Source organism: Lytechinus variegatus, chromosome 14 (assembly GCF_018143015.1).
Source record: "Lytechinus variegatus isolate NC3 chromosome 14, Lvar_3.0, whole genome shotgun sequence".
NCBI classification, from domain to species: Eukaryota; Metazoa; Echinodermata; class Echinoidea; order Temnopleuroida; family Toxopneustidae; genus Lytechinus; species Lytechinus variegatus.
This window is the reverse complement of record NC_054753.1, coordinates 19,176,309-19,202,181: the sequence shown is the minus strand read 5'-3', so window position 1 is coordinate 19,202,181 and position 25,873 is coordinate 19,176,309. Positions and strand designations below refer to the sequence as shown.

At 37.7% G+C, this 25,873-nt stretch overlaps 1 protein-coding gene across 5 annotated transcripts in view; it reads left to right on the top strand.

The window, feature by feature from the left end:
* LOC121428198 (protein ELYS-like) overlaps positions 1-25,873 on the top strand; it is a 54,520-nt gene that overhangs the window by 22,715 nt on the left and 5,932 nt on the right. For 2 of the 5 annotated variants that reach the window (XM_041624804.1, XM_041624806.1), the window contains exons 13-36: positions 760-891; positions 1,442-1,532; positions 2,260-2,346; positions 5,279-5,419; positions 6,035-6,139; positions 6,940-7,039; positions 7,704-7,830; positions 8,559-8,672; positions 9,357-9,458; positions 9,634-9,824; positions 10,773-10,867; positions 11,822-12,006; positions 13,847-13,994; positions 14,382-14,475; positions 14,629-14,682; positions 15,664-15,744; positions 17,073-17,228; positions 20,205-20,268; positions 20,809-20,941; positions 21,853-21,909; positions 22,913-23,015; positions 23,624-23,994; positions 24,370-24,648; positions 25,299-25,588. In XM_041624804.1, the coding sequence (XP_041480738.1) occupies positions 760-891; positions 1,442-1,532; positions 2,260-2,346; positions 5,279-5,419; positions 6,035-6,139; positions 6,940-7,039; positions 7,704-7,830; positions 8,559-8,672; positions 9,357-9,458; positions 9,634-9,824; positions 10,773-10,867; positions 11,822-12,006; positions 13,847-13,994; positions 14,382-14,475; positions 14,629-14,682; positions 15,664-15,744; positions 17,073-17,228; positions 20,205-20,268; positions 20,809-20,941; positions 21,853-21,909; positions 22,913-23,015; positions 23,624-23,994; positions 24,370-24,648; positions 25,299-25,588 (3,300 nt within the window). Of the gene's footprint in view, positions 1-759; positions 892-1,441; positions 1,533-2,259; positions 2,347-5,278; positions 5,420-6,034; positions 6,140-6,939; positions 7,040-7,703; positions 7,831-8,558; positions 8,673-9,356; positions 9,459-9,633; positions 9,825-10,772; positions 10,868-11,821; positions 12,007-13,846; positions 13,995-14,381; positions 14,530-14,628; positions 14,683-15,663; positions 15,745-17,072; positions 17,229-20,204; positions 20,269-20,808; positions 20,942-21,852; positions 21,910-22,912; positions 23,016-23,623; positions 23,995-24,369; positions 24,649-25,298; positions 25,589-25,873 lie in introns of all 5 variants that reach the window. The other 3 variants (XM_041624807.1, XM_041624805.1, XM_041624808.1) reach the window with 2 other exon arrangements.

The following is a 25,873-nucleotide window of genomic DNA, read 5'->3' as shown; positions in this document are numbered from 1 at the left end:
CAAAGGCAAATGTTGCTGATTAAACTACTTCCTTAGTTGTAACCAATTCTCATCAAATTTTGCACTCACATTAGTCTTGACGTTAAGATGTGCAACACACATTTTTAGCGTGGGTTGGAAACTGTGTTGCTGTAATATGCCAATACAGGGTAATGCGCTTGGAACTGCCTTCTTAGTGTTTGATTGCTGCATATTAAATTTGGTGCAAACATCGTTCTTGTGGTAAAGACATGCAAGATCTATTTTACCAAATGTGTTGGATTTTGTATTGCCATGGTAATGGCACGAGGCAGGTGCATTAATCATCTCCAGTGATATTTCTAGTTGATGGTTGCTTAATTAAACAATTCACAACTTTAAACTTTGATTGTAATCCTGCCCAACTTTCACAGCTATGGTCACCATATTACTACACTTGTCTTATCTCAGAGTTTCCACAGTCGTGGAAAATCCTGGGAAAATTTGTGGTCGGGGAAATGTCAGGGAATTTGGAAAATTTGTGAAAAGTCATGGAATTGCATTTCCCTCTTGGCTATGGCAGCTTTCCAGTTTGTTGTGTCTCACAACTCTCCTACTCTACTATTATAACTGGCATTAATGATTTCCATTCTTCCCAGTTTTGTGACATCCCAAATTCTACATAACTCCCAGGACATCACGGGAAGTCATGGAAAGCAGCAATTTAGTCATGGAAAAGTCCCGGAATTTTGTTTTCATATTTCTGTGGTAACCCTGTTATCTTCTGTTATTCTTTTACAGATTTTGGCTGATATGTGTAACCAGGGCCCCACCCTCCTCCGGGAGCCACGCCCATTTTACCTGCGATGCTGGAATGCCCACCTCATCCCCAGGCGAAGCTTTGCTGAACAGATACCTAGCGGTATTAATCAGGTTAGGTTTTAACTAATTATGACGTTTCACTCCAGCTACCATTTTCTCTTCACCTTTTGGAAATAATCTGCCATGCAATTTCCACCCCTCCCCTCTTTAAAAAAAATGTAATAACCTTACCTTTTGTAATAGATTATGATAGAAATATAGTAAAAAAAACGAATTATCTTGGGACTTCAAGGCCCATATTCGCAAAATACATGTATGTTTAAATTATACCATTGTACAAAACCATGGTCTACACAGATATTTGTACATAATTATCCTATTTCATCGTGTGCACTATAATATAAGAAATTGCTTGCATGATTTGGTCAAAGGGCACTCAGAAGGAAGCGCAATAGTACAAAAAATTTGCGTAGGCCATGGTTTTGTACCATGGTACAATTGAAACCTCTTGAGAATACAGGCCCAAATATTTGGTTTAAGAACTTTGCACCTCTCATCCTAGAGGCTTCTTCTGCATGAATACTAGTCACAGTTTTTTAGAAATTCTTTTCTGGCCAGACTGTATGTTCAAGATGATTAAAGCTAGTATAATTCTTATCAGGTACAACAAAGAGAAGATCTTCTCACCCTGGCCCTGGAACACAATCAGCTAGGATTCCTGGTTGCCTGTATATCAAGTTGGAGTCAAGGAGGTATGTAACGCTTGTATCAGACTTAGTCCTGTGTGAGATTTCAGTAATATCGAAATTATGAAGTATTGAAATATATGGAATATTCAATAATGGTTTAGGATTATGTTGGTATATCGCGGTGACACAATATAACCAAAATCTTGCCGACTATTTATTGACCAAAATGCTGCTCTGTATTGCTTTGAACAAGCCCAGAATTTCGGAAGTTGGAACCCAAATGTCCACTTTTCATGGACAAGCACTGATGAAAGCCTTACTCTCATTTCCCTCTTTGCTGTTCTCAGTGAATTGCAGCTCATAATGAACATATATAATGAATTTTCAGACTTGGCGATATATTGCATTTTGGCAATATTTCGCTGGCGATAATTAACTAACATTGAAATAAAGTATTAACCATCACGAATCAGACTTAATTAGTAAGTTTGAATGGAGCCTTTGAGCAATATCAGCAAGTTTTTCTCGTTGACTGTATCAGGCTTGCATTGAGTCTCTCAGTTTGCACTTGTGTTGATCAATCATTTCAACTGTGGTCTTTGAACTATATCAGCAAGTATTTCTTGTAACTTACTATATCAGACTTACATTGAATCAATCAGTTTGCATATATTTAGATCAATCACTTTCATTCGATTCAACTCACTTCGTGTCTTTGAGTAGTTTCACCAAAGTTTTTTATATTTACATTACCCTGTACATACTGTCTTCTCTATTTGTATTCATTCAGATTTTACATCTGGAATGAACCTCCGTTCGATTTTGGAATGGTCGTGGGGTAAAGTGGCGAGCATCAAACAGACTGTGGATGAAATATGTGAGTATGATAGATGCAAATGTTTTTACTTCTTTCTGATCAAAAAGGTATCTTTATGTTCATTCTGTTAGATAGAATTTCTATCTCATTATTTTGACAAAATTACGAAACTCAGGAAATTATTTTTCTATGTAAACATATAGTAACACCTGTTACTATTTTTTTAATTACGATAAAACCTTTTTTGAAGCAAAAAGTTGAGGTAGATTGAAATTAGATATAAAAGCTCATCCGCAACATGCCTAGCTCGCATGCGATTGTATAAAAAGTATCACAAACTTGGCTAGCTTGCTTGCCTTGCTGATTGTTTACAATCGCATGTGAGCTAGGCGGATGATCTTTTATATCTGATTTTAACTGAATAATAATAATAATAGTAGATGCTTATATAGCGCATAATATTCTACAGAATCTCTATGCGCTTTACAAAGGAGGTAATTAAGTCTAATACAGGTATACTAAGAATAAAATACATAAATACTAAATGAAATATTAACAAAACATTGCAACATACCTATCCTAAACCAAATAATCTAACATGAGAACAAGTATGTTTTTAAAGATTTAAGAAAGGTGGAAGTACATGTGATGGCCCTCAGATTATTAGGCAGTTTATTCCATAGTACAGGTGCTGCTAACTGAAAGGCACGATCACCAAACAAACATGTTATAGATGTTGGTACAGTTAATAAATTCTGGCTAGAAGAACGGAGATTCCTTTGTGGGACATATTCAGTAATCAGATTATATAGGTACAATGGGGACTTACTAACTAATGTTTTATGACATATCGCTATTATCTTGAAAACAATCCTCTTCTGTACAGGCAACCAATGCAAGTGCGACAACAAGGGCGTAATGGGATCTTTACCTTTAGCACGCATGATAAGTCTGGCTGCGCTGTTTTGCACTATTTGTATCTTTCTTATATCTTTTTCAGGCAGGCCATATAAAAGTGAATTGCAAAAGTCAATTCTGGAAGAAACAAAAGCATGAATCAACATTTCAGTGGTCTTTTTACACAAGTAATTCTGAATTTTTGCAATTCTTCTCAGTGAACACATTGCAGATTGAGTCATAATCCTAACATGTTCTTTCAATTGAAGGTGTTGATCCATGTGAACGCCCAGGTTGCGTGCTTTGGTTGTCTCATGTACATCTACCCCATCTATTTCAATACAAGCTGGTGTTAAAGCAGGATTAAACCTAGATGAAAAATGAATCACTTCAGTCTTCTGTGGGTTGATTTTCAAACTATTTCTTTGGGCCCAAGACAGAACTTCAGCGAGACAAACATTAATCCTGCTTGTAACATTATGTAGGTCATGTGGTTTGAATGCGAAATACATTTGAGTATCATCAGCATATAGCATTGTTTCCAAGCCATGGGACTTGATAATTGCTGATATTGGAGAGCTGTATAGCGTGTAGAGCAATGGACCAATTATCAATCCCTGAGGCACCCCACATGAGTCAGTGATTGGTTTGAAAACGGCTTCCTTCACCTTTACGACATGTGTACGCTGTGAGAGGTAGGATGATATCCACTTCCGTACAGATCCATCGATACCATACAAATGTTTCAAGCGATTTATCAAAATGTCATGGTTGATCAGATCAAATGCAGCACTAAAATATAAGAGCACCAGCAGAACTTCATTTCTATCATCCAGAGAGACCAATATGTCATTCTGTACCCTTAGCAGAGCAGTTTCAACACTGTTGTGTGGCTTATAAGCTGCTTGAAAGTGGTTGTGCAAATCGTTTTCGGACAGGTATTCCTGGAGTTGTTTGACAACAGCTTTCTCAATTAATTTTCCCACGAAGCAGAGATTAGATATTGGACGATAGTTCGACAGATTATCGGCCGAAACATTGGATTTCTTGGTGAGTGGTGTCACGACTGCTCTTTTTAATGAAGTAGGAAAAACTCCGGTATCAAGACTAGTGTTAATAATCTTCTTCATCAATGGTAATAATACAAGGGCACACTTCTTGGTAATAGTAGTCGGCATGGGATCTAGAGGGGACGTTGCAGATGACGACGACTTATATCAATTTTTTGCTTCAAAAAGGTTTTATCGTAATTTAATAATAGTACCAGGTGTTAGCTATATTTTTATATAGAAAAATAATTCCCCGAGTTTCGTAATTTTGTCAAAAAAATGAGATAGAAATTTAATCTGACAGAACGAGTGAAAAGCCACATGAGGTTCATCGTCGGTGCATATCTTCTCCTGCTCTTTGTTGAGATGATTTGCCCTCAGGTTCGGAAATATTCACTTGTTTGTAAGTACAGTTATATCATTATTTTCCTTCTCATTATTTTGTTGATAGAGGGAAGAGACTCTGTCTGGATGTAGTCATGCTGGAATTCATTTTCTTGGATTTTACCCGTGGTATAGCTAGCAGCTGCAGGAGTTGGTAGCGAATCGGCATGCAAGTTGAATTGTCCGACTCATCATCACCTGCGTAATTCCCCTATTTTACCTCCATCCATGTCACTTTGTTGTTAACTAGAGCTAGAAACTTCATCATCATTCTCTTCATCTTCAAACTCATCAATTTCGAAATCCAAATCTAGATAAACTTCTGGGTTTTCATTCAAATTTCATTCAAACGTAATCTCGCAACATGTTTTGCATGCAAGTGGAGCTTGACGTGGGAGAGCAATCACGTCTCTCGTACACTCAAGCACTTCATCAAATTCGAGTCAATTCAGAGACCGATGTGAGACATATTTCGGAGAGGCATTTTAACGCTTTTTAATTGGCGATTTCCAATTTATGTATTATTTTTGTTATTTTTGAATGACCAAATGATAATCTCCACATCATTACCTTTCAACTGATATATAATAAGGCCATATTCATAATCAATATACATGTATTTCTCCTTTAAATGTAAATTTAACCCTTTTTTCCCCCATCAGGTGTGCCGCTGTATGATGGCTATGGGACGACGTTAGACTCCCATTCTTACAAACTACTCAAGACCTGTTCTACTCAGCTGTGTCACATGATAGATCTCTTCCAAGCTTTACTCGACCAATCAGGAACCACCACAGATCAAGGTAAAGTATCAAGTAGTAAACTTTTAAAATGTATAATACAAATAATGCACTGATTTTAGTGTGTTAGTGGTGATCCAGCGCATTTGAGGATGTTACAATGTGCAATAAGCATGATGTGAATACCAGAGATGACTGCATCGACACTAACATCACAAATTGTAAAATGTGCATATTTGTTTTATGGAATGGGTTATCAGTATAAAATGAGTTGAATTTGATCAAACGGTCAAAGAAGCCATGCTTGCTTTCATTTATGACATCACAAGAGTAGCCAGTATGATGCATGCCTGAGTTCATTGTCCCTTTCTTAGAAGCCATTAGCCCTTTTGAAAAATAGCTAGAAAATGTAGTTTGTCCTTTTTTATATCCACATAGGGATTAGCTTATGAAACTTGCTCAAAAAGAGGGCATTTTGCACACATTAGTTCAACAAGCCTGATTTAGGGAAGCCTCATTTCATAGTCTGAATTCAGACTCTTTCAACTTCTTTTCAGACATTGAAAACACATTGTGTGTTTGAAATGGCTCATTCCAGATGATTTTCAGACTTTTTATCAATTCTGAGTGGAATGCCTCATGATTTATGACTATTTCTTGAATTGTGCTCTTTTCTAGGTGTGAAGGATTTGGAGACCAAGTTGGGCGTGGTCACTCTACTCTCCCAACACCTCCAGATGGTGCTTTGGTTCAGTCATAGTGGCCTACTACCAGAATGTGGAGGTAGGTTAGATGATGATGATGTTAATGATGATTGGTGATGATGATAATGTGTCGGTTGTGGTGATGGTGATGATGTTGATGATGACATGATGATGACGATGATGACATGATGATGATGATGGTGATGATGATGTTGATGATGACATGATGACGATGATGACATGATGATGATGATGGATGATGATGATAGTGATGTAATGATAATGATGATTATGATTAGTATGATGATGGTGATGATTATGATGATGGTTATGATGATGATGATGGTTATGATGATGATGATGGTTATGATGATGATGATGGTTATGATGATGATGGTTATGATGATAGTGATATAATGATGATGATTATGATTATGATTAGTATGATTATGATGATGATGATGATATGGTGATGATGATTATGATGATTATGATGATGATGATGGTTATGATGATGATGATGGTTATGATGATGATGATGGTTATGATGATGATGAAGATGATGGTGATGATGATATGATGATGGTGATGATGATATGATGATGGTGATGATGATGATGTTGGCGACAATGATGATGATACATGTATGATGATGGTGGTGATGACATGATGATGAGGATGATGATATGATGATGGGGATGATAGTGATATGATGGTGATGATGATGACGATGATGATGATGATGATGAATGTGACTATTGTGATGGTGAGGAGGATAATAATAATGATGAAGGTGATGGTGATGATGACGATGATGGCAATGACTCATGATAATCACAGTATGTACTTATATAAAGATATTTCTAATTTTATTTTCAGATGACCTTGGATCACCTCTTCATGGCCAGTTCTGCTACCCATCCTCCCTCCTGCATCAGACATATGCCCAGCGAAGAGCAGAGCTTTCCAGAATGTGCAGGTATATATATATTTTATTTATTATTTTTTTTATTATCATTATGATGGTGATGCTGTTTTGGGCTTGGTCCCATGGTTACAACAATCATAAATGTTATTATTTCGGTTCATGTCACTGTGAGCTTTATTGTATTCCGGAGGAAGACATGTGTTTAACGTCGAAAATCAAAATAAACTCAGGTGGAACTAAGTACAATGCATTACCACTTTGCCTCATTAATATATATATATATATATATGTATATATATATTTTTAATTGTACCTATATAAGATTCAAGTGATTATCTGAGAATAATATTTTGTAAGTTCCATAACTTTGTAGTCGGCTTTTATGCCTCTGCCAATCCAGGGTGTTGTCAGAAACATTATGTTTTTTGTTTTCCCATCAGTTCATCCAACTCCAAGACATGTATGCATATCAGAGTGGCGATGATCAAACTTGGCCCGTGTATTCATGTAGAAGTGTGAAGATAAAGATATTTGTTTTGACATCACAAGGTCATAGAGGTCATGGCTCATTTTGTGTTTAATATGTGATAGATAAATTTAACCATGGTCAAATAGCAGTTAAATTTTCTTGGATTATTTTTGGTTTTTTACCAGTTTTGTTAACCCTCGGTCATTGGAATGCTAATTGATCTTACTGTTTTATCCTGATCATTAGGAATAGCGGAAACAGTGACATCATGCTGATTGATGGTCTGGTGTCCGAGGCGGGGCCAGCTCTCACCTCTCTTTGGGATCGGAAGGATCAAGGGGGTACAGGAGCGTACCCCCCTCCAAGTCTTCATGTGAGTAGAAGTCTACATTTATAGTTGTGCTTTGTATTAGAATTATCTCTCGGGGATCTGAGGGAACAAGGGGGTACAGGGGCGTACCCCCCTCCAAGTCTTCATGTGAGTAGAAGTCTACATTTATAGTTGTGCTTTGTATTAGAATTATCTCTCTGGGATCTGCGGGAACAAGGGGGCACAGGGGCGTACCCCCTCCAAGACTTTATGTGAGTTCAACCTCTTCGTTTGCATTTGTGCTTTGCATTATAAGTGAGCATGTGGCGGTTTGTTGGTTCTGACTCTCATCTTTCACTCAAAGGGTCATGGAATCGGATCCGAGCCATGGCATGTTTCCTTCAGCAAGAAGTTTGCCCACATTGTGCTGCACTCTGAAAATTGTAATCTGGGTTTAACTACAGGCTAAGCAAGAAGTTGGTCCCCTCTTCTAGGTTTTTAGCAGCCTTATTCAACATACATGGAAATGATTATGTGTCATAGACTTCATCGAAATCAATTGTCTACTCGTAATACCTCTTCGTTTACTTCATAACAAGATTTATTTTGGGGCAATTTTTAAGACATGGTTATGGCCCAAATAATAGGCTACTGCCACTCCGTAAAAGTGTGGTCTATGTTAACCTCTGTTTAACCAAATCAATGCTATGAATATATTCCTGAGTGTCTGTGGTTTGTTGGAGTTTTATGACTTACAAAACCTCTTTGTCTGTTTTTTAAACTTTTCTCAGGCACTTCTTGACATGTTCCTTTTGGAGAATGTTCCCTTGGCAACCAAGCATTGCATTGTGGGATATCTTCTCCTCGATATCATATCAGTCAGCCATGATGCCAAACATTCTGAGGTTAGTATAAGCCCTGTTGATCTTAAACATTTTTTCCTCTTCATCACTTAATCTTGTTATTGAGTATTCATTTGCAACAGGGGGGAGGGGGTGTATCCTGCGTATGTATATGTAGCTTATAATTAAGTTAGTACATTATGCATGTATATAGATTACTTTTACCGTTAATTCATAGATTAGAATTTTTAATCCTTGCCAAAGTCACTGTGATGTAGGTTTGGGGTGGGGGGGGGGGGGTAGTTAGTTTAAGCATTGTGGCCCAGTGGATTAGTCTCCAGCCATGGCGTAGTTTCCTTCAGCAAGTAATTTATCCACATTGTACTGCACTCAACCTAGGTGAGGTGAATGGGTACCTGGCAGGAATTTATTCCTTGAAATGCCACCACGCTGTAAAAGGCATAGTTTCCTTCAGCAAGTAATTTATCCACATTGTGCTGCACTCAACCTAGGTGAGGTGAATGGGTACCTGGCAGGAATTTATTCCTTGAATGCCACCGCGCTGTAAAAGGCTGTAGGGCTAAAGCCAGGGTAATGATATCCAAGTCCTTTAGAAGATCATAGAGACGTTATTTATAATGTGTTATGCGCTATACAAGAACTGACTATCATTATTTTATCATTTGAGGGATCTCTACCTTTCCAAAATATATTATGTATGATTTTTTTTGCATTGCTTTTATTCAGATGGTTGAGGATATTGAGAAGTTCCATCAAGTGTTCAGCCTCCCTCTGGGTCTGACAAAGCTGCTCCAAGCATTCTGGCTTCTTGATCACAGAGATTATGAGGTGAGTCTTCCATATTTTTTGTATTCCTTCTATTTCTGTTTTTTTTTTTAAATCTTATTCTATTTCTTATTGGGGAAAGAAAATTGTCATTTTTTTTTGGCAAGGACCCACATATATTTAGTTGAATTGCCCTTCTACCCCTTTATGATTTTTCCTTTTCTGAATGTATGAACAGGAGGCTCTTGCCATGCTGCTTGACCCCAACACAAACAATGATCTGTTGTCATGGCAACACACTCGCATTATCAAGACCTTCCTGTACCACGGCCAGGCTAAGATGGCGCTGCATTACGTGCGGTGTGTTCGGCCCGCCCTTGACACCCCAGACGATATCAAACTCCATCTTACGGTGCTCCTGGCAAACGGGTAAGCAACAGGGGATGAGAGGATAGCACTGTCTGTACTTACTAAATATGTTTATGTTGATAATCTGGTTAAGGCCATTGGACTTAATGACCCGTATTCTGAAGTCGGGTTTAACTTAGACCATGGTCTAACTCTGTGCTAAAATGATAGGAAGCCTAAATTGTCATAATTTTTGTATGTAAGTTATATGTTTCCCCCCTTTCTTGATTCATTGATGGTGAAGACAATCATCTTTTCATACTTCCTAGACAATTATGAATGATTTGAGAGCCAAATTAGCTGAAATATGGCATCTCTACTGTCACTGATTTATGTAACAATTGGCGTTCCATACTTAAACCACAACTTTAAACCTGAGTTTAAGTTAAACCAGACTTCAGGATACGGGCCAATCACCTAAACATATGTGCCAAATACCATTCTCTGGGCAGTATTCCAGCTAGTTGCTATGTGAGGCACTCACAATTCTAGACAGGCTACAGTGACATTCACATCCTACTGGATACCCATTTAGCACCTTGGGTGAGAGTGGCACAGTGGATTTGTGCCACGCCACTGCTAGGCTATGGTGAATTCAAACGTACAATGCTCGGATACAAGGCGGAAAAAAAAAACTACACCACATTGCTTTCATGAATTTTTAAACTTTAGTATATTTCACTTTATGATTAGGGAAAATAACATTTCTGAAAGGGGGACCATGTTTTCTACTTCTCTTAGTGGCTAATGGCTCTCAATTAATAATCCCAATAGCAACTCACAAACCATTTCACAATATTTCTGAGTTCTCTTCCTGGAATAGTATAGACATTGATAGTAATGCTAAAATGATTCCTACAGAATCGGTTTCAGTGGCTGGTTAGGACAGTCTTCGTTTCAGAAAGTGATCGTGTATGGTGAATGAGGTTCGATGGCTCATGCAGGTATTTTCATTTCATAATTTTGAAGGTTAACCGCTGAAGCGTTTCAGTTCCAACGAGAGTACCGAGACCCGTCAACCATGGATGAACTTCTGTATCACATCTTCCTCGGCTCCCAACAAAGTGAGTATAGCATACTGGGCTACATGCATACCACATGGTTATTCCATTCCCAAGTTTTTTTTAGATAGATTCCTTGTCTGTTTAGTATCCCACTTTCCTTTTAACCATTTACAATGTAATGCGAGGAAAATATGGTTTGTTCTATTCCAACAATTTTCAGTTTGCATTTGTGATATTGTGGTATTTTACCGTGTTAATGGGATTACCAGAATGACTAAGATTACCTCATGAAATTTTTCTCTTTTTATCAATGAAGACACTGGATTAGCTTCTCAGGTTACCTTTTGATGACATTGAAGAGTCTGGAATGTTAAAGAATTCCTGGAGAAGTTTCATTATATTGAAAATACAATTTATTTTCTGGATGAAGCCATGAATTGTATTTTCAATATATTGAAAAGTCTGTTCTGGAGCAATTTCTTCTGTCACAAATATGTTAATGCCTCCCATTATTCTTCATTCCTCTATATGACCAATCAAAACAATATACCAACTACTCATACTGCCATTTGATGAAATCTTATAGTCTATTGATAAAATAATTTTTGTCTCGAATATGTCAATACCTTTATTTAACTTCTTGATTATATTTGACCAGCTAAGATAATGAACCAGCTACTCAGGATCCCCTTTGATAACATTGAAAAGTCTGTCCTTGAAATAATTCCTTGTCCAAAATATATTTCTGACTCTGACTTTAATTCTCAATTCTTCTATTTGTCTGACCGAAACAATGGACGGACTCACGCTGCAATTGGATGAAATCTAATAGTCTGTTCTTGAAAGAATTCATGCCAATGCCTGTCATTTTGACTCTTAATTATATTTCACGAGCTAAAATGGATAACTGCTCAGGCTACCTTTTGATGACATCAAAGAGCCTGTCCTTGACAGAATTCCTTCTCCCAAATTCATCAGTACCCCTCATTTTTCTAAATTCTTCTATTCAACCAGCCAAGACAATGGACCAGCTACTCCGCCTCCCCTTTGATGACATCGAAGAGTCTGTCCTTGAGCGCTATCTCCTGGAGACGACAGAACCCAACTCCAAGGAGCTTCTCGTGATGCACTACCTCCAAAGGACCAGGTTTGTGGATGCGGTCCGACTGAATGAAACCCTCAAACAACAAGCTCTTATGGTAAGGACTTACTGGAGAAGATGATGCATGCTAAACATTCATTTTTTTTTCTCGACGGAAGTTGTTATGATGGAAAATCCTTGCATTAACCCTAAAATGGCCGGGGGTGGTTGAATCACCCCCCCCTTAACATTTTCTGTGATTATTTCGCCGCCCAAAATTTTTGACTGCGCCACTCACAGAGTTTTCATTCTCGCACCTGTAAGGTTGAAAAACAAGGAAATACATAAGAAATTCATAAAACAATAAAATACATTAAAAAATTTTCAAAATGAAATTTTTAAATTGCGATTGTTAAGAATGCTGCAAAGAATATTTTTACCAAAAAATAGCATTCTATGAGCTTTATTTAGTGAATTAGAGCAAAAAGTATTATTTATGCATAAATCAGCATGAATCAGGGAGAGGGGGGTTGAATCAACCCCCCCCCCCACCCCCGGCCACAGAACAGCCAAAAAAGCCCAGCCTAGTTAGGAATAAGCCAATCATAAAACCTAACCCCAAACCTTACCCTAAACTGAAGAAGCACTCTCCCCAGAAAACATGGATGCTGTCCTGGCAAAGGTTGTGTTGTGTCAGTTGTTGCTGGTGTGCCAGCTGCAGTGTATTTATTTGTCTTTGTATGCAGGGTTGCTTGTGTGCCCCTTTCTTAGAGCATCTTAAATTGAGGGGGAGGCAGGCAGCATGCCTTGAATGACGGGCAAGGTTGCGCCCAAAAGGCCAAACCTATCCTCACAGTATTCATAGCAATTGCATAACACAAACCCGTCTTACAAGACGAGAGTAGCTGTCATGGAATCAAAGTCCAGTCAACAAGATGCTTTCTTGTCCTCTCATTCTTTCTTATATTTTGTAATTATTTGCTATGTAATTTTCTTCTTCTGTTACCATTTATTTCCCATCCTTCTCTCCTTGTTTATTTACAGTGTCCCTCTCCATCTCTTCTTCCTTTTCACCTCCAGTGTTCCATGCCTTTAATTGCTTTACATATATTTCCAACAAGATAAATTTGATTCAAACGTAAATCGCAGCTTTGGAAATGATTTTAAAAAATTAATTTTACAAATCGACCACAAATATTTTGTATTCATAAATTGCGAATCATTTGCTTTGAATTCTCACTTTTCTATTGGTTTACCCTCACAGGGTGACAACGAACCAAACATAAATTTGCAGCTTCGGAAATGATTTTTAAAAATCAATTCTACAAACTGACCACAAAGGTTTTGTATGCATAAATTGCCAGTCATTATTTTCACGCTTTTCTATTGGTTTACTTTCACAGGGTGACAACGAATCAAACATAAATTTGCAGCTTCGGAAATGATTTTTAAAAATCAATTCTACAAACTGACCACAAAGGTTTTGTATTCATAAATTGCCAGTCATTATTTTCACGCTTTTCTATTGGTTTACTTTCACAGGGTGACAACGAATCAAACATAAATTTGCAGCTTCGGAAATGATTTTTAAAAATCAATTCTACAAACTGACCACAAAGGTTTTGTATTCATAAATTGCCAGTCATTATTTTCACGCTTTTCTATTGGTTTACTTTCACAGGGTGACAACGAATCAAACATAAATTTGCAGCTTCGGAAATGATTTTTAAAAATCAATTCTACAAATTGACCACAAAGATTTTGTATTCGTAAATTGCGAGTCATTATTTTCACACTTTTCTATTGGTTTACTTGCACAGGGTGACAACGAATCAAACATAAATTTGCAGCTTCAGAAGTGATTAAAAAAATTAATTCTACAAAGTGACCACTAACATTTTGTAATCCTATATTGCGAGTCACTATTTTCAAACGTTTCTATTGGTTTACCGTCACAGGGTGATAATGACCCCTTAGCCAGGGAGAGGACCTCGGCAAGAAACATCATCACAGAGAGCTATGTCAATGTGCTACCGAGGGTTCAGAGACGACTAGCCTTTGACTCCGACTCCAGACAGAAGAAACCAGTCGGAATAAGGAGAGAAGGTAAAAACAACTCACATAGTTTTTTTGTAACCTGAGCTGTAATAAAACATCTGTAGCATAAGCATTAGTCTCACACTTTCATCTTGAGCTCTATTCTTCTAGCATTAGTCTGACAATTTCTCTGAATATTTACCTATAATTAGCGAGAAGGAACTACAATTTGAAACATAATTTTTCAAAAGTATATATTATTTTTCAAATAAAACGTAGTAATGAAGTGATCAAAATAGTGATTAAAAGTATTTTTATCACAGTATTCCAATGATCATGCTATATTTACTTGCAACGTATAATGCTATCCCATGATGCACTGGGATTCAAGAGCATCAAGGGCATACAGTGGCAAGCTAAACTAATATTGCGATCTTTAACGTTTTCTATTTTCAGTTCCGCGTCCCAAGCCCCTGTCGACCATCATCAACCCTGCCAAGACTTCCAAGGTCATTTCTCATGCCCTGCTTCTCAATGCAGTCCTTGATAGGATCGCAGAGGCTAGGGATGTCATGAAAGCTGATCAAACACCTACTAAACTACAGTAAGTAAAATAGGCCAAGGTCAAATAGAGGTCACAGAGGTCAATGACCTATGTCGTGGTCATATCTCATGCCCTGCTTCTCAATGCAGTCCTTGATAGGATCGCAGAGGCTAGGGATGTCATGAAAGCTGATCAAACACCTACTAAACTACAGTAAGTAAAATAGGCCAAGGTCAAATAGAGGTCACAGAGGTCAATGACATGTGTTGTGGTCATATCTCATGCCCTGCTACTCAATGCAGTCCTTGATAGGATCGCAGAGTCTAGGGATGTCATGAAGGCAGCTCAAACACCTACTAAACTATAGTAAGTGACAAAACGTGGAAGGTCAAATGAAGGTCACAGGAGTCAAATGATATGTATGTAGATTATGAAAGATATAAGATATCACAAAGTTTAATGACCTACATGTATTTTTTTGCCTCTCAATGCAATCCTTCGCAGGATTGTAGAGGCAAAGAGTGTCATGAAGGCCTACTAAAATACAGTAAGATACAAGAAAAAATAAAATTAAGGTTACAGATGGTCCATGATCTCCAGGTCTGTTTAAGATGTTTCACAATTAAGATTTGTAAATTGAATGGTGCATATCATTCCAACAAATCGCATGCTCCTCCCACCAAAGGTAGTTTTGTCACCTTGTTTGCTTGTATAATGCAATGGGTGATTTCAAGTCTGGTGTTTGCCTTGGTGTTGAATTTTAGATTGCTTCCCTTAGCTCCAACACTTATTCGGAGTTTGTAAAACTGATCAAGATCACATTATTGACATCTCAACAACTAGTGAGTGACTTTTCAGGACCATCTTCATTTTACATTTGGTGTTATAATCGTGTAAAAATTGACCTAACACCAACGCCAAAAGGTCAACACCGTACTTGAAATCACCCATTGTATGTATGAAATATTTTTATTTTGAAGTGGAAATAAATTAAATTAAATGTACAGAAAAGATGATGCCTTATGCATAACACCCACAGAGATATTTGATAATGATTTTATGTTACTTCTATTCAAAATTTCAATGTTTTAAACTTGAATCAGGGTATTGGTAGCTTGCTTGATTGCTTTATTGATTCATTCATTCAATTATTAAATGAATGCTGATATTAATTCTACTATTACTTTTTTTCAGGGATGAGTCTTATGACAGCTCACCGTGTATTGAACCCTTCGTTGGTACACCGATGACCCCTCGCAACAGAACAGCTAGGAGGTGAATTCCGTCTTTTTGATATTGGAAATCATATTACAAAATGCTGCCTTGTTTAAAAAAAAAAAGAAAAAAAAACATGTATTTGAATTCCTAATTGTTTGATTAAGTTAAAGGACAAGTCCACCCCAACAAAAACTTGATTTGAATAAAAAGAGAAAAATTCAACAAGCACAACAATGAAAATTTCATCAAAATCGGATGTAAAATTAGAAAGTTATGGCATTTTAAAGTTTCGCTTATTTTCAACAAAATAGTTATATGAACGAGCCAGTTACATCCAAATGAGAGAGTTGATGACATCACTCACTCACTATTTCTTTTGTATTTTATTATATGAAAAATGAAATATTTTTATTTTCTCGTCGTTGTCATGTAAGTTTCATTCCTCCCTAAACACGTGGAATTCCATTATTTTGACATTTTGTGCTTCAGGCAAGGAGGTCCTAATTGTCAAATTTGTAAAAATTGAAATATTGTATAATTCAAACAATAAAAAACAAAAGAAATAGTGAATATGTGACATCATTGACTCTCTCATTCGGGTGTGACTGGCTCGTTTATGTGACTATTTTGTTGAAAATAAGCGAAACTTTGAAATGTCATAACTTTCTTATTTTACATCCGATTTTGATGAAATTTTCAGCATTGTGCTTGTCTGATTTTTCTCTATTGATTCAAATCAACATTTTTCTGAGGTGGACTTGACCTTTAAGTATAATTGTCCAGTAAACATTCTATTTTCAGCTTGGAGTAAGTGATTCACAAGTGGTTAGACTAGTTGGTCTGAAGCACAGTTCATTCTTAATATTCTTGTCTGACATGAAATATCAACACGCTATACCTTTATATTAGCTGGCAATGCAGATTTCTCCTCTACTGCACCCACGCTTTGGAACAAACTCCTCTTCTAAACTCATCACCAAACTAGGATCAATTCAAGTAAAACTTGACCTATATTTTTGTAATATCCTGATCATGTCTGCTCTTGAGTTGCAATGTTATGAATACAATCAGGTAATTTCCTGGGGGGCGTTTCATGAAAGGACTTGTCAGACGTTTTATCCGACAAGTCCCATTTTATCCGACAGTTACCATAGGAACAGTGCCTCTCAGCCAATCAAAATCATGGAAAGACGTCAGATCTGACAACTTGTTGGATGAAACTATTGATGAAACGTTCCCCTGGTAATTACTAATCTATTTTGAATCCTATGCTGACCAGGGATGACATTTCAAACTCAAGCGCTGTGTACCTCTTTGAATAGGCACTACAGAAATATTGAGTGTTGTTATAAAAATTATTATTGACCATTGTACCATTTCTTCAGTGCTGACGTGAGCGTTGTCTATCCCGAAACCCTTGAAGCAGAGGACTCTGCCACGTATCATCCATTTTCAACCAGTCTTAATGCGAGCATTAACCAATCGTTGAGGGGACTTGGAGGCATGGAGACACCAAAGGTTCTCAAGGAGTCCTTCAAAAGGTAAGGACTTTGAAACAGAGGGTCGTGGGTTCAAATCCCAGCCATGGCGTAAATTCCTTCAGCAAGGAATTCATCCACAGTGTGCTGCACTCGACCCAGGTGAGGTGAATGGGTACCGGCAGGAAGGAATTCCTCAAAAAGCTGTGTGCACCTGAATAGGTACATGTAGCCTAGCTTAGCCGGGCCCGCTGGGAGAACAGTTTTTAGAACTGAAGTGGCTACCTTGGGTAAATATACCATTATCATTATTATTAACCCTATATAGCCCAGGCTATTTTGAAATTGCATAGCCCGGGGGGCCTAATAGGCACCCCCCTCAGATCTCGGCTGTTTATTGACCGATTGCGACCAAATTTGGCGTGTGGGTGTCTCATGTTGTATTTTACAAGAATGCGTTGTCAAATTTATGATATTTATCATCATTTTTTATTTACCTAATTAATTATGCAAATATTCAAATTTTTTCAAGGAATTTTCATTTTTTTGTAGTTTTCCCCCCATTTTTTGAGAAAATGCAATGGAATCAAGCATGTTAGTAGCCAGTCATGTAATCTAAAAGACAGCTCACTCAACTGTATTGAAATTGTATAATTATTAGATTATAATAGTAATTAATTATGCGCATATGCTAATTTTTCTCGATAATATTCTTGTTTCCTTCCGTGTTTCCAAATTCTTATGTATTTCTTTGTTTTTAATTTATTATGTATTTCTTTGTTTTGAAATCTCTATTTTTTATTGTTTTTTTTAAAATCTAGAATAGTTGGTGATAGCCCAAAAGAAAGTTATGTGAGGAAAAACAGAAAAAAAAAACATTCATCTGACAACACTTCTTGTAAAACCCATACATTGTACACACAAAAGTCGATGGAAATTGCCATTTTCGGTGACATTGGTCACGAATATGTGCTATATCTCCGCAAGTGTACCCCCGATTTTTGCAAACAGGGTCTCAAAATGTGCGGGAGATGTGAAAGAAAAAAGTCCTGAAATTTTAGCGTATTATTTTTTGCATTTAGAAATTATCACGAAAAATGTCGAGGGTTAAGGCTGGTTCGACAACATTTTGTTTTGAAACGCCTTTAAATGATATAAAGTGGAATTCAAAATTTGGGAATAAATAAAAGTAAACAGAACGGTGAAAGTTTGAAAGAAACTGGACAAGGAAAAAGAAAGTAATAAATGTTTTTAAAAAAGAGACCACTACATAGCAAGACTTTTTTTGATCACTGAAAAGGTTCATCTAATTCGTGTGTAGACATGAGAAAGTAAGTAATTACACGGTTACATGACATTTGCTCTTGCGATAATTGATCCGGGTTTAATTTTGTCTAAGATTCAGGATTAGGGTTGGAACAGGGTTTTATTTTAGGTTTAGGATACAGTATAGTGTTAACCCTAAAAAGACTGGGGGGGGGGCTGATTCAGCCCCCCCCCCTCGACATTTTTCGCGATAAATCCGCCGCGCAAAATTTTTTGACCGCGTCGCTCACTGACTTTTTACTTTCAAGTCTCGCGCAACTTTTGAGACCAAAATTGTGACCCCCGGGTACGCGGTTTGGAAATTACGCAACATTTCGTAAGTGCATGCAGACCCAAAATTACTCAAAAACGTGAATTTGTGTACAAATCCAATGCAAATAGTGTTTTTAGCCAAAATTCATAAATGTATCATTATTTTTCCTTTTACTGCTTAAAATCAATTAATTTTATTTTTTTTATGGTCCAAATAAAGTCCCCGACAATTTCCATTGAAAAAACAATAAAAAACAAAAAGTCGAAAAACAAAGAAATACATAAGAAATTTAGAAAACAATAGAATACATAAGAAAATAAATGTGATGTTGAAATTTTTTTTAAATAAATTTGATCAGATGCCTATCTAGAGTATGTGAAACAAAAATTAGCATTTCAGGGGCATTATTTCATTAATTAAAGCAAACTTATGATTTTACGCATAAATTAGCATAATTAATGAAACATGAGATTTTTTTCAGAATTTAAGTTATACTTTTGTAGATAATGCCATGGGTAACGCGTGTGCCAATTTTCGTCGCGATCGCGCGATCGACGGTCGAGATCATAAGGGGGGGCTGAATCAGCCCCCCCCAGTCTTCTTAGGCGTCGAAATAGCCCAGTCTATTTAGGGTTAAACCCAGGATTGAAGTTGGTCTTCCGATTAGTTTGTAAAATTTACAGTGGAGCAATTGTCGCCAGAGCAAAAGTCATGGCACTAATTACACAGTCACTGAAATTTACGTTTTTTGGAAGCTTTTGCTTGGTATGCTGCAAACTTCATCTTAGCTGGTGCTGTTGCCGGTGCAGCACGACAAAGAACGTTTTCTCAAGACTACTTAGATATCAAATGGGTAATTCGATGAGTAGATTCTGACATGTGGTAGGAACGATTCTTCATTTTGGCATGCACTTAATAATCAGAAATTTATGTTTATTTCCAAATGCCCATTTACTCTCGGGCCTCAAGTGTTAAATGTTCCCTTGAAAGAAAAACTATTTCAGGATAACTTATGGAGAAATATGATTTTTGTCATTTTGCGTATTGAAGCAAAGGAAAGAGTTGTTTCAACGTTATGTCACAATTGTAAGGCAAGGATGTGCTTTTCCACACATGAAATAAAAAAAAAAGTTCCATGACATTGGCTCTGGCAACAACTGCTCCGCTGCAAATTCCACACATAAATGGTATGAATAACTTGGATTTAAAACTATGTAAGCTGGATTTGATACTAAACCCTATCCCAAACTTCAACCTAAACCTAGCATAACACTCTATTGCAACCCTTAACCTAACACAAAATCTTACATGTAGATGAAATAAAGCCCAGAGCACCCAGAAAAACATTTTTCTTCAAGAATGTCCACTTTACATGCCAATAGAATTCAATTTCCAAGCTGTCATCGAGTGTTGATGTCAAAGAAAGTGTCATTGAAGTTTTATTTAATTTTCTTGTACAGACCTCCTTTAGATTATTCAGGAGCAGAAGCCTTGGCACTCCTACAGACACCTCCAGTGAAAAGGGTCAGTAGTTGATTTCATTTCATGATGATGACGATGGTGATGATGATGATGATGATTTTGATTGTGATGATGAAAATGATGGATATGATGATGTTGATGGTGATGATGATGATGATTATGGTGTGATGATGATCATGGTGGTGGTGATGATGGGATGATGATGATGATGATGATATTGATTGTGATGATGAAAATGATGGAAATGAAGATGATGATGGTGATGATGATGATGATGACTACGACGCTGACAATGGTGGTGGTGATGATGATGATGACGAAGATAATGATGATGATGATGATGATAATGAATATGGTGTGATGATGATCATGGTGGTGATGATGATCATGGTGGTGATGATGATCATGGTGGTGGTGATGATGATCATGATGAAGATGATGATTACAATGATATTGATAATGGTGATGGTGTGGTGTAAAGTTTAATGATGGAGATAACGATCATATACGACAAGTGCAATTGTGCTTCAATGACTTTTTTAATCAACGTATATAATCTTTAAAATGTTCATTAATTACCAGAGAACACCAGCAGTCCATCAAGAGCCCCAGGTCGCCCCACCCACACCCCAGTCTATTCTCAAAGTCAGAAAGGTCATCAGAAGGTCACCTAGTCCTCCAAAAGTCGTCACAGAAAGAGCGAGGGGATTCGCAGGTGAATGAAACAACTTTTTTTGCGTGATGTTTATTTTATTGCACAATCGCATCTCTCCTCTCTTTTCATGGTTTTATCTTCATCTCTGCTAATCTCCCAATCCTGTGGAGGAAGAATAAAAAGAGGGAGCACTTTCTTTTGTCTTTTATCAGGTTCCCACAGTCATGGAAAATTCTGGAAAATCCTGGAAGAATTTGTGGTCATGGAGAATCAGGGAAAAGTCAGGGAATTTAGAAAATTTGTGAAAAGTCACGGAATTGCATTTACCTTTTGGCTATGGCAGCTTTCCAGTTTGTCGTGTCTCGCAAGTCTCATAATCTGTGATCATACTCTGCTATTGTAATTGCCGTTCATGATTTCCATTTTCCCCAGTTTTGTGACATCCTGAATTCTACATAACTCCCGGGACGTCACGGGAATTCATGGAAAGCAGCAATTTAGTGGAAAAGTTATGTAATTCTGTTTTCAAATTCCTGTGGGAACCCTGCTTAATGTCTTTATCATATGTCAGAAGAATGATCAGAATTATTCTTTATACGAAGGTCTGGCCTTCTCTCACAACATTTTTACAATTGATCATACACGATATTCATGCAATCAATCATAGAAATTGCCTTGAAATAAATCGCTAAGCTATGTTTTGGCACCCTGAGACCCATTGCATTAAACTTTGCCATATAAAACTCTGTCAAACAAAATTATGCCATTGAAAATTACACGCTAAATGCCAGATTTTTTTACGGCATAAGTGTTATGCAACGGGCCCCTGGAGTGAGATTTTCTCTACATCTCTACAGTAGCATCATTTTCTATGCATAAATGAAATGTGTACATTGTGCTAATCATTGTTCATCTCTTTTGTGATCGCTACTCGCTGTTCATTTCTTCTTCATGCTATCATCCAACCTCAGCTGTAGACATTACGCTACCCACGCCACCTCAATTCCATCGCAAAACGCTTTCATTTGGTAAGTGGACTCCACCGTCTTGCAATTCACTGTGAAATGATTAAAGGACACTCAGTACATTAAATATGTTGGTCTACGCCCACTCTTATTCTTTATTTTATATTTATCTGTTTCATTTTGGCATTCTTTTGTGTCCAACTGTCATTGTTCAAATGAAAACTACTTTGTATACATCATTGATAACAATGTGGTGATGGCAGTGATTTTGTTACCGGACAGAAAAGCATGAATGCTTGTAAGCAAGCAACCAGAGGATCAACGACTTAAGGTCGTCTGAGAGGGACCTGGTAATGAGGATTAATGCCTTACCAAAGGGCACTAGTGCACCGAGTGGGAATTGAACCTTGGTCACCAAATTGTGAAACCACTGCTCAACCCACAGAGCTATTTTGCCTCCTCACAAATGTTTGTTACATCAACTCAATTCTGATTTGTTAACATATCTCATACATGCAGTTTATGGCCAGTGCGAAGTATGTACATGTATGTGCGAATTTATTGTAATTCAAGTCTATGATTTCAAAATCTAGTGATAACTTGAGTATCAATGAAGTCAACAAAGCTTCTTACCTTCTTGTTTCATGTACATGTACTTTTTATGAATCTTTGCAGAAGTATTTTTGTATGCTTTTTTACTTTTTGCAAATTTATGGTTTTTACATTTTTTGCATTCATTTCAATCCATATAATATATCTTGTTTTGTGAAAATAATGCAAAAAATCAAATAGGGTAATATGAATTCAAGCCTTGGTATGTCATATTTTGCACTTAATCTATATGTAGTAAGTATATTTTACTCTCTTTTTTCTAAGTGGTAGATATCAAATTATATAAATATAAGCTTGCATTTTCATTGTTATTGTTTTCAGACCATAGTTGTGTACTATGTTGCATATTCCAGTTGATATTCATTCATCCCAATCACTTCAATGCTGGGGTCTCAGAGGATATATTCCTAAAACATTTTGTAAACGTTTCCAAAACTGATTTTTCTCTCTTTAGCGGAGGAGGATTCTGAGAAGACCAAAGAAGCGACGCCGGCCAGGCACATCCGCTTTTCAGACGACACAATCTTGCAGGACTCGCCATCTCCTGACATCAATGAGTAAATAAACTGTAAAGCCCTGTATCATGAAGCTTAGTGTTTGATCATGGGGTTTGTTTGTTTTACGATTGATCATACACAATAATCAATGCAATTAATCGTAGGAATCAGCCTATGATCAGTTGCTAAGCTTTATGTTAAGGGAGCCAAGAGTTTATATCCACTCTAGGCAACAAACTGAAAGACAATTTTAAACTTATTGGCCGGAATTCATTGAGGGGTTTTGAAGCTGTCATCTGAAATCATTAGTTTATGTACGGTAGATTCTATGCATTAATTATCAATCAGTGCCTATATTGCCGAAGTGTCCAATATCATTGGTATATATTTCATATTTTTCCAACATCCCAGGAATTGAAAGATATTTCTATATATGATGTGATATTCTGAAACATTAGTGCAAGTGTTTGTTGAAACTCTGTACATAAATTATGTATAAGTCATTTGATATTTGGTTAGATGTTGATTTTATAATTATCCAGTAATAGAATAGTTCCTTTGTAGGATTTAATACTGTTACTGCAAACAGGAAGAATAGTAAGTATCATCTCTGAAAACTGATACAGATTTATAGTATCCACTTACGTTTTATAATATTGTTAATCCAGATTGGTGCCAGAACCCCCGTCATTTATCCCCGGGCGGAACACACCCTCACCGAATGTTGAGCAGCAGGCATGGGCCACCCCGCCTCTCAGCCCCCAGATCTCCCCTACCAAGGAGGCAGCCGAGACCCCACCCTTCCAGTCTCCCATGGAAGGCATACCACCAGAGCAAGCCCGGGACTCGTCCGTCAGCCCCACCCGTGGCTCACCGCCCAGTCCGACTCGAATGGAAGAGCAGGTGGTGGAGGGGGCAGGGCATCTTATATTAACCCCGAAGATGAAGCCGCCGACACCTCAACACAGTCGTATCATTACCCCGAAAGAAAAGCCACCTAGTGTTAGACGTCCCTCTCCTCTCCGCCAGCCATCAGAAGGTAGGTTTACTAGAGAAAATAGTTCAGATCTTCAGCATGAAGTTGATGATGATAATTATAACAATAATTATAACAACAACAATGACAATGTTTTATGTTACCCAGGGTAGCCACTTCAGTTTTGAAGCTGCTCTTCCAGTAGGCCCTGCCTAAAGTGATATCTTCCTATACCCTTCTCCAAACTATGAGCACCTATATCTCAAATGCTCCATTTTAAAACTCTGTTGTATGACCCTGCTAGGGATTGAACCCACGACCTCCCATTCATGAGGCGGGATATCTACTACTGAACCACAATGATCTTTTTACATTTGCATCGAAGTTTAGATTGTAGAGTTTGTGAAACCCCCTTTTGCATATTTCTTGTATTTCCAGAGAACGAACAAGTACTGCAGTCCTTGTACCAAGATGACGACTCCCAGACCCCGCCCATTCCAGAAGGGATGGTACTGAATCTGGATAATGTCCTTCACCATGGCGACCAGACTGGACAGGAGGAGGACGGGGAAGAGGATGAAGAAATCACTTTCAATTTCAGTCTGAGGCATCCGGGAACTCCCGCTTCGGCTGAGGCACCGCAGGAGAGGGAGGAGCCTGTTCCCATGGCGATGGAGGATGTGGAAATGGATGCGGATGAGCAGATGGATACTGAAGGTACGTGGGGTTTCTTTGAGCTCATGTAGAATAGCCAACATTGATTTGAAGGCATCCGACAAAGTATTTGGTGAAAGGCTCAAAGCGTGTCAAATGTTGATGACTCTTGAAAAACAGCATGGAACCTTCCCAAATCCTTTCTCCATTTGGCACGTACAGAATGTATCTTGTGTGACATGACACCGTAATCTACTAAACAACAGATGATTAGAATAAATCTTCAGGATAATTAATAGCATCTAGTTAATGTATGATTTGGCCAAATTTACTTATTGGTTCGCTTCTCATGAAGTTTTCAGGGTTTATGCAAACCATTTCAGTTGTTATTTTCAAACAATTCAACAATGATGATGAATATGGTTATAAATATATTAAAGGGTCAAGAACAGACAGTACCATATCACTTACAGTACATGAATATGTACATTAACAATAAACAATCATAATCAGTTCTTTAAGAAAAGATAAAGAAATTGATTATTAAGGAAAAAGATAAGTTTCTAGGGCATCTGGGAAGACAAGAATACAGGGAGCCTTACTGGAAGAGGAATTCAATACATAGTTTATTTCAATCAGTCAATCATGAAATACAGATATACACATTTCCACTAAGGATTTTTCCTTTTCTTTATTTATGTTTGCCTGCTTAGGACCTACCGCACAACGGGAACCTTCACCCGCGAAGCCTCCTGAATTCATCTTCCAGCCGTCACCGCGGAGACCCATCCACTCCCTGGCCCCATTCCAGTTCCAGGAGAGCACTACCCGAAGCCCCTCGTCAGTTCCCCTTCCAACACCCCCGAGGGAGTCGAGAGACTTTGACGTGGAGCAGGCCTTCTTGGACAAGGGTCCCCCTGTATCGGAAGATTGGCAGCTGACCTTTGATGCGGAAGACACAGAAGATGAGGATGAGGTGGCCGTTGCAGAGGGAGAGCCGAAGGTGAGGTTTGGCGATGGCAGTGATAGTTGATAGTGATGATGGTGGTATTGGTGACAGCATTGATGATTCTGGTAGTAATGGAGGTGATTGTGATTCTTGTTGTGGTGTTGCTGGTGGGTTGGTGATGTTGTTGATGGTGACGATGATGAAGTTGGTGATGTTAAATGTTTGTTTATGTGATGACGACAATGGTTGTGATGATGAGGAGGTTGGCAGTGGTGATCGTGATTTTATGATGATCGTGATCGTCTGTGGTGCAGGTGATATTCACAATTATGGTGAAGA